The sequence below is a fragment of the Hyperolius riggenbachi genome, chromosome 11 (genome assembly GCF_040937935.1).
Source record: "Hyperolius riggenbachi isolate aHypRig1 chromosome 11, aHypRig1.pri, whole genome shotgun sequence".
Lineage (NCBI taxonomy): Eukaryota > Metazoa > Chordata > Amphibia > Anura > Hyperoliidae > Hyperolius > Hyperolius riggenbachi.
This window is the reverse complement of record NC_090656.1, coordinates 33,555,861-33,568,007: the sequence shown is the minus strand read 5'-3', so window position 1 is coordinate 33,568,007 and position 12,147 is coordinate 33,555,861. Positions and strand designations below refer to the sequence as shown.

Sequence of the window (12,147 nt, the reverse complement as noted above, 5' to 3'; positions counted from 1 at the left end):
TAACTCTTTCAGGCAAAGAAAGAAAAAAAGGAACACAGCCTAGTTATTAGTGTGCTAGGCACTGTACATACCCATGTCTATCTCATCAGGTCACATGTCACTTCGGGTATCCTTTACTTTAATATGGGAATAAAACAGCCACAATGCAATTTGTAACTCGACACACCACTTTCTCACAGTAGGAGTAAAGAGAGATATTAATGCTGAGTGGTGGTGTACAGCTAAATTAAAGATCAAGTCCGAACCCACATTGTCCTGGCTGGATACCAGCTAGCACCGATGTTCTTGGGGTTTCTCCATCTTTACCTCAGTAAGATTGTGAACTGAAAGAAAAGCTGGAAACACACTGCAATGTTTCTCAAAGTTAAAGAGGAACTTCAGCCTAAACAAACATACTGTCATTAAGTTACATGAGTTATGTTAATTAAAATAGATGGGTAATATAATCTCTTACCCACCTTGTTTTAAAAGAACAGGCAAATGTTTGATTTCATGAGGGCAGCCATCTTTTTGGTTGAAAGGGGGTGACAGGGCGCATGAGACACAGTTCCAACTGTCTTGTGTGCTGATCACCCCTCCCAGTTGCTAGGCAACGTGAATAATAACAAAGGAAATCCCATCATGCTTTGCACAGCATCAAGGAAAAAAAGCCCGGGCAGTTTTCTTTGATAGGGTGGAGCTTAAGCTTTTGTGCAGCTAAAAATAAGGCTTATGTAAGAAAAACTAAGTTCTGATGCTGTGAAACTGGTTAAAGAAACACCAAGCCTTTTCAGTTCTGCTGAGTAGATTTTTAGTCTGGAGGTTCACTTTAAATATAGGCAAGCATGAGAGATTTGCTAGAAAGTTGGTGGGATCTGGTTGGGTGGCTTTGTACCCTCTCCAGTACATCCTTTTTATTGATTTCAGGTCTTGTAGGACTCCCTCTTAGAATGCTAAATAATGAGCGTCTTGATCGTGTTTCAGGAAATGACGTTAGAGGAGAAAATCGTGATTACTGATCTGGCCAAGTGCGACTTCACTGAAATGTTCAACTACTACAAAATAAAGATGGAGGAAAAAAAGAACCGCAGCAAAGAAGAGAAGTTGGTAATGTAGAACTTTAAAGGGACTCAAATTCTTTTCATTTTCTTATTTCATGTTTGCCTGTACTATTTACCTTATTTTTTATTTTTTTTTAAAGCTTTCCCATAGAAAAGAGAAGGAGGTCCGCACATAACAGACAGAGCATGTCTCCATGTATCTCCAGCTTCCTTTAGCTGAGCCCATACCATGTGACCTTGGCTAGATAGTTGTGAGCAGTGGCTGAATAGAGTACTGCTTAAGGGCTCTGCCTTTGACATGGGAGACCAGGGTTCGAATCCTGGCTAGGGTCAGTACCTATTCAGTAAGGAGTTTAAGGCAAAACTCCCTAACACTGCATGGTGCTCTCATTGAGCGCATCACATTGGCTGCAGCTCTTGAGCGATTTGAGTCCGACAGGAGAAAAGCGCTATATAAATGTTCGGATTATTATTAACATTTACAATGAGGGGGAAAAAAGGCGTGCCGTCGTGGTTCTTTGATAGAAATGGTGATGATAGTAATCAGCAAATTACGATTACGCAAAATTTCATGTACATTTTCAGGGCTGTGGAGTCTGAGTCGGAGTCGTGGAGTCGGAGTCGTGGAGTCGGGAAATTTTTGGTGCCTGGAGTCGGAGTCGGGAAAAAATGCTCCGACTCCTAATGAATTTGTAACTGTAATTAAAATAGAAAATATGATAAAATGTTCTATTTCTCAGATAAAAGTCATTAAAAATAATGTATATATACACTATATATACAGTAATAGCTGTGCTCAGTCCACAAAAATGAAATAAACCAATCAAAATTAGTTACTTGTGCTGCTTCAATAAAGCAGTCCCCGTATTTTTAAGGTCAGATATACATATCTGATTGTGACTGTATATATGATGTGTACACCGGAATCTCATATATACTAAATAACATCTATGCTGTAAGTATAAAGCCTGATGTGTAGCCATGTCACTAATAGAGATGGTCAATGAGATGGAAATAATTCTGCATTGATGCTGATTTATTCAAATGTATGCACTCCCTTTGCTGATGAAATCAAATAATTTGATATGTTATTAAAATTTGGTTTGGTGACTACAAATTAAAGGGAAACTGAGACGGATGAAAAGTAAAGTTTTATACATACCTGGGGCTTCCTCCAGCCCCCTTCAGGCTAATCAGTCCCTCGCTGTCCTCCACCACCCGGATCTTCTGCTATGAGTCCTGGTAATTCAGCCAGTCAGCGCTGTCCGGCCGCATGCCGCTCCCACAGCCAGGAACATTCTGCACCTGCGCAATAGTGCTGCACAGGTGTAGTACGCTCCCGGCAGCGGAGTGTGTGCATGCGCACTACGCCTGACTGGCTCAAGTACCTGGACTCATAGCAGAAGATCCAGGTGGTGGAGGAGGACAACGAGGGACTGATTATCCTGAAGGCGGCTGGAGGAAGCCCCAGGTATGTCTAAAACTTTAATTTCATCTGTCTCAGGTTTACTTTGTTACACAGTAGTACTATACTCTACATATGCACTCCCCACAGAGCTGCAGGGAATCCACTGAGAATGTTGTGCACATTGAACACAGAGGTGTTGTCTGTTTACAATCTCCTCTCCATTCCCCTGCAGAGTACCTGCACACCACTCTTACATGTACCCACACTTACATTGCCTAGGGCCTGATCCATGTACAGATTGTGCATGAAGAATGTGTAATAGAGGAAGAATCTCCTCATTCCCCTGCAGAGTACCTGCACATCATTCTTACATGTACCCACACTTACATTGCCTAGGGCCTGATAGATGTTCTTTGTTCCGGTTTGTACCTTTTACAAGTACTCTTACCAAGGACTAGTTTTAGTCTAAAGGGAATAAATATAGTAGTCTACATATCCTTCTCACTTCAGTTGTCTTGTAAAATTCCTAAGCGTTGGCAGTTAAGAGACGAATTTCATGTTACATACTTTTAATCAACAAAATTGTAATATGCAAATTAGAGGAGTCGGAGTCGTGGAGTCGGAGTCGGTGGAATCCTAAACTGAGGAGTCTGAGTCGGTGGATTTTTGGACCGACTCCACAGCCCTGTACATTTTCACAATTACACCTATACGTAATTACGATTTCTAAATGCAATTGATTTCGCATAATCATTCGTACTTTCGTGTAAAAGTTCGTGTAATCTTGTGCCGACTTTAGTAATGAATAGCAATACCCATTTAATGCTATTGATACCAAAATACTATGCTACATATGTCGAGGAGAATAGTGAGTACAAGTCAAAAAAAATAATTTTCCAAAAACACCTTGTCAGTCAATTTTAAAAATGCAAAGAAAAAATTGTTTTTATAACTGTGAAAACTGTTTAAGTACCATTTTTCTTTGCATTTTATAAATTAATTTTCTCAGCAACTACAAGGTCTACAAGCAATTTTGGCGGCAATAGCATGTATTGGGCTTTTCTATTAACCGCCAAAGTTGGCATAAAAATTCGCAAAATTATGAAATATTACTATTACATACGAAAATAATTGCGATTTTTCTCTGAAATTTCGCATTACGATTATGTGTAATTGCGAATTTTGATGCAAAATTTCGGCCCACCACTGCATAGATCAGGCCGCATACAGCGCTCGTATTAGTTTCCATTCTGCAGCGTACAGTTCTGGGGAATAGTGTTTGTCATTACAGATACTGCTACGTCTCTTTATTTTCACCATAAATGAGTCTTAGACGCAGGTGTGGAACTCCAGTCCTGGAGGACCAGATCCATGGCAGTGTTTAGGATGGACTGAGAAAAAGAGGAATGTGATCTACCTGATGGACCACACCTTTCCTACTTCAGTCCCATCCATTAATTTGAGCTGTGTCAAAAATGTGTGACCTCGGTCCTCGAAGGACCGGTTTGACATCCCTGGTGTAAGAGATCTCTACGTGTGGCCTAGGTGTAACCACACCATGCAGGACCATGTAAAATAGTGTTCAATGTAGGCCTGAAGGAAGACTTCTAAGTGGGGCCTAGCTGTGACCTCAACATGTAGGACCATATTCGATTTGGTAGTATTTAGGTCTGGGGAGAGACGACTTGTTGAATATTTGTGTGATCTAATTTGTCAGAAACTGAAGGAGGAGAATGAGAAGTTGCTGCAGGAATATGGCTATTGCATCATGGACCATCACAAAGAGCGCATCGGGAACTTCAAGATTGAGCCTCCCGCACTGTTCCGAGGCCGAGGAGAACATCCCAAGCAAGGCATGCTGAAGAAGAGAATCCTCCCCGAGGACATCATCATCAACTGCAGCAAGTAGGTCACTGAGGGATAGACCTGGTCAAGAAATGCTAATATGTCTGGCTTGCATGGAAGTGTTTTGAAAATTGTTAGCAGTTTGGATTTGGGACAATTAATTGCATTGCCTGATGACCTTGAATGGCCCTGTCCCCGGCTGCATACACTGTCCATTACATTTCCATGCAAGTCATAGTTTTCAGCATCTCATTGCCCATCTCTAAATTATGAGCAGTCTAATACTGTGCCTAGCAACAGTAGCCCCACCCACAGAGGCTGCTGTTGATTCTTTCACCTAGGCTTCTGCCTTTAGATTGTGTAAACACATTTATAAAACCTGTCTTTTAGCTGCAAATCTTTCTTCCACAACAAAGGTCAATGTCACTGCACTGCTGTTCAGGGTGATCACAGCTGTCCCTGCTGAGGGTACTTGAGACAAACTAATGATTGGTTTAAATCAAACTGGAACATATTCCATCCCCACTTATACAAAATTAATGTACTAAAGGTGTAAGTTCTGGGGCTGACAAACAAATCCTTTGCAATCTGAAGCCTTGCACACACTGAGGACTGTGGCCTGGGAGTGATCAGGACTACCTTGGGGGATAGAGCAGGGCTGAGGCTGTACAGACACATCCTCCAGGCAAGCCATGTGTTCCATTGCTACACAGGGGAGGGCTGACCGAGTGCAGAATGATGGGGTGGCACAGAGTGAGTAGGGAGAATAATGCCCTTGGCCAGTGCTTGGTAAAGTCAAAGTAAAGTCGTTGTTGGATGAAAGGCTGCCATACACACACTAGATCCTTGCCCGAGGCGGTCTTGATCAGGCGCCTTTCACAGGAGCAAATCTTTGGTATGGTCTATGTAACAGTAGTGCCATGTTTTCTACCAATGCGTTATGTCTCATACATGACTGGGCCACCAGCAGCTATCACTACTCCTCATGTAGCCGTGTCATACATGTTCGTAAGAAAAAGATGAAAACTTCAAAAATGTAAATACTCAGAAAAATAAAAATAAAAAACTAAGGATTGAAGGGACTGTCGAGTTCAGTAAAAAGGCAGGACCAGTCCTGATGAATTCTGAGGATTTTAGGGACGACCTAGTTAAGCATTAAGGACATTGATGAATACTATGGATTGGAGGGATTATCTATTCAGCACAAATGACAGCGTCCGTCCTGATGAATACTGAGGATTGGAAGGAGTACAGTGGGTTGCAAAAGTATTCGGGCCCCTTAAAGTTTTCCACATTTTGTCACATTACTGCCACAAACATGAATCAATTTTATTGGAATTCCACATGAAAGACCAATACAAAGTGGTGTACACATGAGAAGTGGAACGAAAATCATACATGATTCCAAACATTTTTTACAAATAAATAACTGCAAAGCGGGGTGTGCATAATTATTCGGCCCCCTTTGATCTGAGTGCAGTCAGTTGCCTATAGACATTGCCTGATAAGTGCTAATGACTAAATAGAGTGCACCTGTGTGTAATCTAATGTCAGTACAAATACAGCTACTCAGTGACGGCCTCAGAGGTTGTCTAAGAGAATATTGGGAGCAATAACACCATAAAGTCCAAAGAACACACAAAACAGGTCAGGGATCAAGTTATTGAGAAATTTAAAGCAGGCTTAGGCTACAAAAAGATTTCCAAAGCCTTGAACATCCCACGGAGCACTGTTCAAGCGATCATTCAGAAATGGAAGGAGTATGGCACAACTCTAAACCTACCAAGACAAGGCCGTCCACCTAAACTCACAGGCCGAACAAGGAGAGCGCTGATCAGAAATGCAGTCAAGAGGCCCATGGTGACTCTGGACGAGCTGCAGAGATCTACAGCTCAGGTGGGGGAATCTGTCCATAGGACAAGTATTAGTCATGCACTGTACAAAGTTGGTCTTTATGGAAGAGTGGCAAGAAGAAATGCTTTGTTAACAGAAAGCATAAGAAGTTCAGTTTGCAGTTTGCCACTATAGTTGGGCTGAACGGTTCGCCTGCGAACGGTTCCATGCGAACTTCCGTGGTTCGCGTTCGCGTCCCGCAGGCGAACCTTTGCGGAAGTTCGGTTCGCCCCATAATGCACCATGGAGGGTCAACTTTGACCCTCTACATCAGTCAGCAGGCACAGTGTAGCCAATTAGGCTACACTAGCCCCTGGAGCCACTCCCCCCTACTAAAAGGCAGGCAGCGGCGACCATTACGGTCACTCGTGTGCCACTGCCTGCCTGCATTAGTGAGAGTAGGGCGAGCTGCTGCACACTCTCTCTCATAGGGAAAGATTAGTTAGGCTTAGCTTGTTCCTGGCTGCATACCTGTTCTGTGAACCCACCACTGCATACCTGTTCTGTGAACCCACCACTGCATACCTGTTCTGTGAACCCACCACTGCATACCTGTTCAGTGAACCCGCCACTGCATACCTGTTCAGTGAACCCGCCACTGCATACCTGTTCAGTGAACCCGCCACTGCATACCTGTTCAGTGAACCCACCACTGCATACCTGTTCTGTGAACCCACCACTGCATACCTGTTCAGTGAACCCGCCACTGCATACCTGTTCAGTGAACCCGCCACTGCATACCTGTTCAGTGAACCCGCCACTGCATACCTGTTCTGTGAACCCACCACTGCATACCTGTTCTGTGAACCCACCACTGCATACCTGTTCTGTGAACCCACCACTGCATACCTGTTCTGTGAACCCACCACTGCATACCTGTTCTGTGAACCCACCACTGCATACCTGTTCAGTGAACCTGCCACTGCATACCTGTTCTGTTCAGTGAACCCGCCACTGCATACCTGTTCTGTTCAGTGAACCCGCCACTGCATACCTGTTCTGTTCAGTGAACCCGGCACTGCATACCTGTTCTGTTCAGTGAACCCGCCACTGCATACCTGTTCTGTTCAGTGAACAGTTTGGTGTGTCAGTGTGAAGCAGTACCTTAATTACACTACCTGATTGATGTATACACATGCAAGATGTTTTAAAGCACTTTAGGCCTGTCATTTAGCATTCAATATGATTTCTGCCCTTAAAACGCTGCTTTGCGTCAAATCCAGATTTTTCCCGGGGACTTTTGGCGTGTATCCCACTCCGCCATGTCCCCCTCCAGGTGTTAGACCCCTTGAAACATCTTTTCCATCACTTTTGTGGCCAGCATAATTTTTTTTTTCAAAGTTCGCATCCCCATTGAAGTCCTTTGCGGTTCGCGAACTTTAACGCGAACCGAACCTTCCGCGGAAGTTCGCGAACCCGGTTCGCGAACCTAAAATCGGAGGTTCGGCCCAACTCTATTTGCCACAAGCCATGTGGGGGACACAGCAACCATGTGGAAGAAGGTGCTCTGGTCAGATGAGACCAAAATGGAACTTTTTGGCCAAAATGCAAAACGCTATGTGTGGCGGAAAACAAACACTGCACACCACTCTGAACACACCATCCCCACTGTCAAATATGGTGGTGGCAGCATTCTGCTCGGGGGGTGCATATCTTCAGCAGGGACAAGGAAACTAGTCAGAGTTGATGGAAAGATGAATGGAGCCAAATACATGGCAAACTTGGAAGAAAACCTCTTGGAGACTGCAAAAGACTTGAGACTGGGGCGGAGGTTCACCTTCCAGCAGGACAATGACCCTAAACCTAAAGCCAGGGCAACAATGGAATGGTTTAAAACAAAACATATCTATGTGTTAGAATGGCCCAGTCAAAGTCCAGATCTAAATCCAATCGAGAATCTGTGGCAAGATCTGAAAACTGCTGTTCACAAACGCCTTCCATCTAATCTGACTGAGCTGGAGCTGTTTTGCAAGGAAGAATGGGCAAGGATTTCAGTCTCTAGATGTGCAAAGCTGGTAGAGACATACCCTAAAAGACTGGCAGCTGTAATTGCAGCAAAAGGTGGTTCTACAAAGTATTGACTCAGGGGGCCGAATAATTACGCACACCCCACTTTGCAGTTATTTATTTGTAAAAAATGTTTGGAATGATGTATGATTTTCGATCCACTTCTCACATGTACACCACTTTGTATTGGTCGTTCACCTGGAATTCCAATAAAATTGATGCATGTTTGTGGCAGTAATGTGACAAAATGTGGAAAACGTCAAGGGGGCCGAATACTTTTGCAACCCACTGTATCTAGTTCAGCACTAAGGACAGCACCAGTCCTGATGAATACTGAGGATTGGAAGGAGTATCTAGTTCAGCACTAAGGACATCACCAGTCCTGATTGATACTGAGGATTGGAGGTATTATCTAGTTCAGCACTAAGAACAGCGCCAGTCCTGATGAATCCTGAGAATTGGAAGGAGTATCTAGTTCAGCACGAAGGACAGCACTGGTCCTAAAGAATACTGCGGATTGGAAGGAGTATCTAGTTCAGCACGAAGGACAGCACTGGTCCTGATGAATACTGAGGATTGGAAGGAGTATCTAGTTCAGTACGAAGGACAGCGTCAGTCCTGAATAATACTGAGGATTGGAAGGAGTATCTAGTTCAGCACTAAGGACAGCACCAATCCTGATTGATACTGAGGATTGGAGGGATTACCTAGTCCAGCACTAAGGACAGCACCAGTTCTGATTAATACTGATACTGGTTGGGGCACTATCTAGATCAGCACTGAGGCAGTTTTTCTGTTTGGAGACATGCAACTTTCCATGCGAGTTGGATGACTCAAGAACGGGAAGTTCTAATGTTAAAACACACATCGGAACCCCCAACATGAGCCTGACTGTGCATGGGCTTCCGATTGGCGATGCCAGTGCAGCTCACCTTGCTTTTAAGGTCTTGCTGAGTATTATGGGTAATGCTTTTGCTGCTGGTGAACACCATACAAAGATCATGCACTTAAAAGGAACATTAAGTGATTTGAGATAATGAGATAGATATGTATGTACAGTGGGAAGCACACAAATATGCTGTGATGTTGTTTCTCTGCCTGAATGAGTTAATAATCAGCTATGCAACGGACAGTTTTTCTTCAGTCGGGATTAAGTCGGACTACTGATAAGGAATAACAACCTTAAAATACTTTGCTCTAGCAATCCCAGTTCTCTACCAGGAGAGGTCAATAGTTAATATCTTTAAAATAATTTCAAAGCGCAATAGCAAAGAGTGCGCTGTCACCAGACCAGGCAAGTCTTTCCAAAATCACTACAATTATGTTAAGCGCACATCCATCAGTTTTTATGACTTTCTAGTCTTCTAAAACCACAGTATCTAACTCCTGTCTTGCAGCTTTACAAAGTGACCATCACCATTAGCACCCACTAGAAACAGACTTACCGGACGTGTTGGCCACTATTAGACTGTGTGTGTGACTCAGAGGAAAAACCTCTGAGTCACATACACAGCTCCCTGCCTGCCGCCCTGCTAGAAGGCTGGTCTTGCAGCGTACGTTAAAAAAGGGCGCCGGGAAAAAAGGGCGCAGGGTTTTAAACGATAAGCATGAATAACGTTTCAAAAAAATGGTGCTATATTTCGTTTAAAAATGTTTTATAAATTTATAAATCATTAAATAATGTGTATGAAATCGGGAATTGTAAAAACATTAATCTTCCCTGTTTAAAAAGTGAAATGTGTAATAACGTTTTATAAATGATTAATAAGAATGTTACTAAAACTACACCTAACCCTACTCTCACACAGAACCCTCCCTGTACCTACCCCTAACCCCTAGACCCTCCTGGTGGTGCCTAACCCTAAGACCCCCCCTGGTGGTGCCTAACCCTAAGACCCCCCCTGGTGGTGCCTAACCCTAAGACCCCCCCTGGTGGTGCCTAACCCTAAGACCCCCCCCCCTGGTGGTGCCTAACCCTAAGACCCCCCCTGGTGGTGCCTAACCCTAAGACCCCCCCTGGTGGTGCCTAACCCTAAGACCCCCCCTGGTGGTGCCTAACCCTAAGACCCCCCCTGGTGGTGCCTAACCCTAAGACCCCCCCCTGGTGGTGCCTAACCCTAAGACCCCCCCTGGTGGTGCCTAAACCTAAGACCCCCCCTGTGATAAGCATTAATAATTGTTTTTAAAAAATATTGTGCTGTTTTTCGTTTAAAAATAATGTTAAAAAAATTATAAATCATTAAATAATGTGTAATCATGAGAAGCAGTTATAAAACATTAAAAGTCTCTGGGCGCCGCTTGTTTTTCTTTCTTTCGTTATTTTTCTTCGGCGCCCTTTTTTCCTGTTGGGCGCCCATTAAACGATATTTATTGTGGGAGTGAATGGCAGCGCCCTTTTTGTCCATCTGCCTCATGCGCCCAAATTTCCTGCTTCCGGTCTTGCACAAAGGAAATGGAAGCGGAGAGTGACACTTTGGCAAAGTTGATACCAGGATCCTGAGGTTCCTAGGCGTCCTACCCTTGTGCATGGTTGGCCAGTCTAATAGTGGCCAACACCTATGGTGAGTCTGTTTCAATAGTTAATATATTTGAGCACCATGAGACACAGAGAGTGACTGTTTTATTCAGCTGAGACAAAACAATAAATCTGCTTTTTTAAGTTTCCTAACCTAACATAAAACTGTGAGATATCTAAAAGTCCTATTTAGGAGTAGGATGATAGATACAATTGTTTATCTCATCACTGTTTTCACTTAAGATTCACTTTAATGCTTGGTACACATGATGCAGTTTTCTGACAGATTTACTGTCCGATCGATTGTTTCCAGCATGTCCGATTGGATTTCAGGTTGATCGCTCTTCCGTAGACGTGAATGGAAAATCAATTGGAAAGCAGATCGGACATGTTAGAAAAATTTGATTTGACAGAAAATCTGTCGGAAAATTGCATCGTGTGTACTTGTTGGCACGAGACACCTGAACTAAGAGAAATATTGAGGTGGCCATGTTGGTTTCCTTTTAAACAATACCAGTTGCCTGACAGTCCTGCTGATCTTTGGCTACAGTAGTATTTGGATCACACACCGGAAACAAGCATGCAGCTATAATCCAGTCAGATTTCAGTCAGAAACCTCGGATCTGAGTGTGATTGATAAATGTAGCTTTAATATTAAAAAAACTCTTTGAAATATTAAAGCAATCATTTATATCACTCTTGCGTGTTTTATCTTAGAGTGGGTAAGTTCATGTCTAACTACACTTTTTTAAAACGTAACTATTTTATTTCATTTTGGTGCCGCTGAAACGTAGAGAGTCTGAAGCCTTATAAATTACCTCTTTTAATTTCATACTGTTCTTTAGCCTAAAGCGCAAAGATGATTCGCCCCATCCCTGCGGCCACCAAATTCCGGGGGGGGGGGAAATCCTATGACTTTCAAAGTTGCAGATTTTCCTGCCCGGAGGAGGCAGAGCTTTGTGCTGTAGATCTGCCTCCAGTCCATTGAATCACCGCCGATCGCTGCCTCTCCCCGCCACTCTGTCTTCTTTCAAAGAGAGGGGTGGGGAGAGGCAGCGATCGGCGGTGATTGAATGGACTGGAGGCAGAGCTACAGCACTACCTCCTCCAGGAAGTAGCGGGGGGGATAGAGACTTCGTACGGCCGCGGGGATGTGGCGATTCATCTTTGCTCTTAAGGCTAAGAAGCATTCTGAATTAAAAAGAGGTAATTTCTAATACTTCAGACTCACTTTAAGTGTCCTTTTTTTACGGCCCGGAGTGGAGGATTTTTCCCCCTGGATTTTGTCCTACAGAGAGCAACTTTTTTACCCGAGCGAGGTTGGGTTTATTCCCCCCACCTGCCTACCATTTGGCCACTTCTGGGGAATACATATAATTGTACTCATCTATCTCCCCCCTGTGGTTAAATAACATACTGCACTATATTTTCTCTCAATC

General features: G+C 43.6%; 1 protein-coding gene across 3 annotated transcripts in view; it reads left to right on the top strand.

Annotated features, from left to right (window-relative positions):
• LOC137538547 (DNA topoisomerase I, mitochondrial-like) overlaps window positions 1-12,147 on the top strand; it is a 197,051-nt gene that overhangs the window by 120,080 nt on the left and 64,824 nt on the right. For all 3 annotated transcript variants that reach the window (XM_068260787.1, XM_068260788.1, XM_068260786.1), the window contains exons 9-10: window positions 964-1,086; window positions 4,166-4,353. In XM_068260787.1, the coding sequence (XP_068116888.1) occupies window positions 964-1,086; window positions 4,166-4,353 (311 nt within the window). The remainder of the gene's footprint in view (window positions 1-963; window positions 1,087-4,165; window positions 4,354-12,147) is intronic.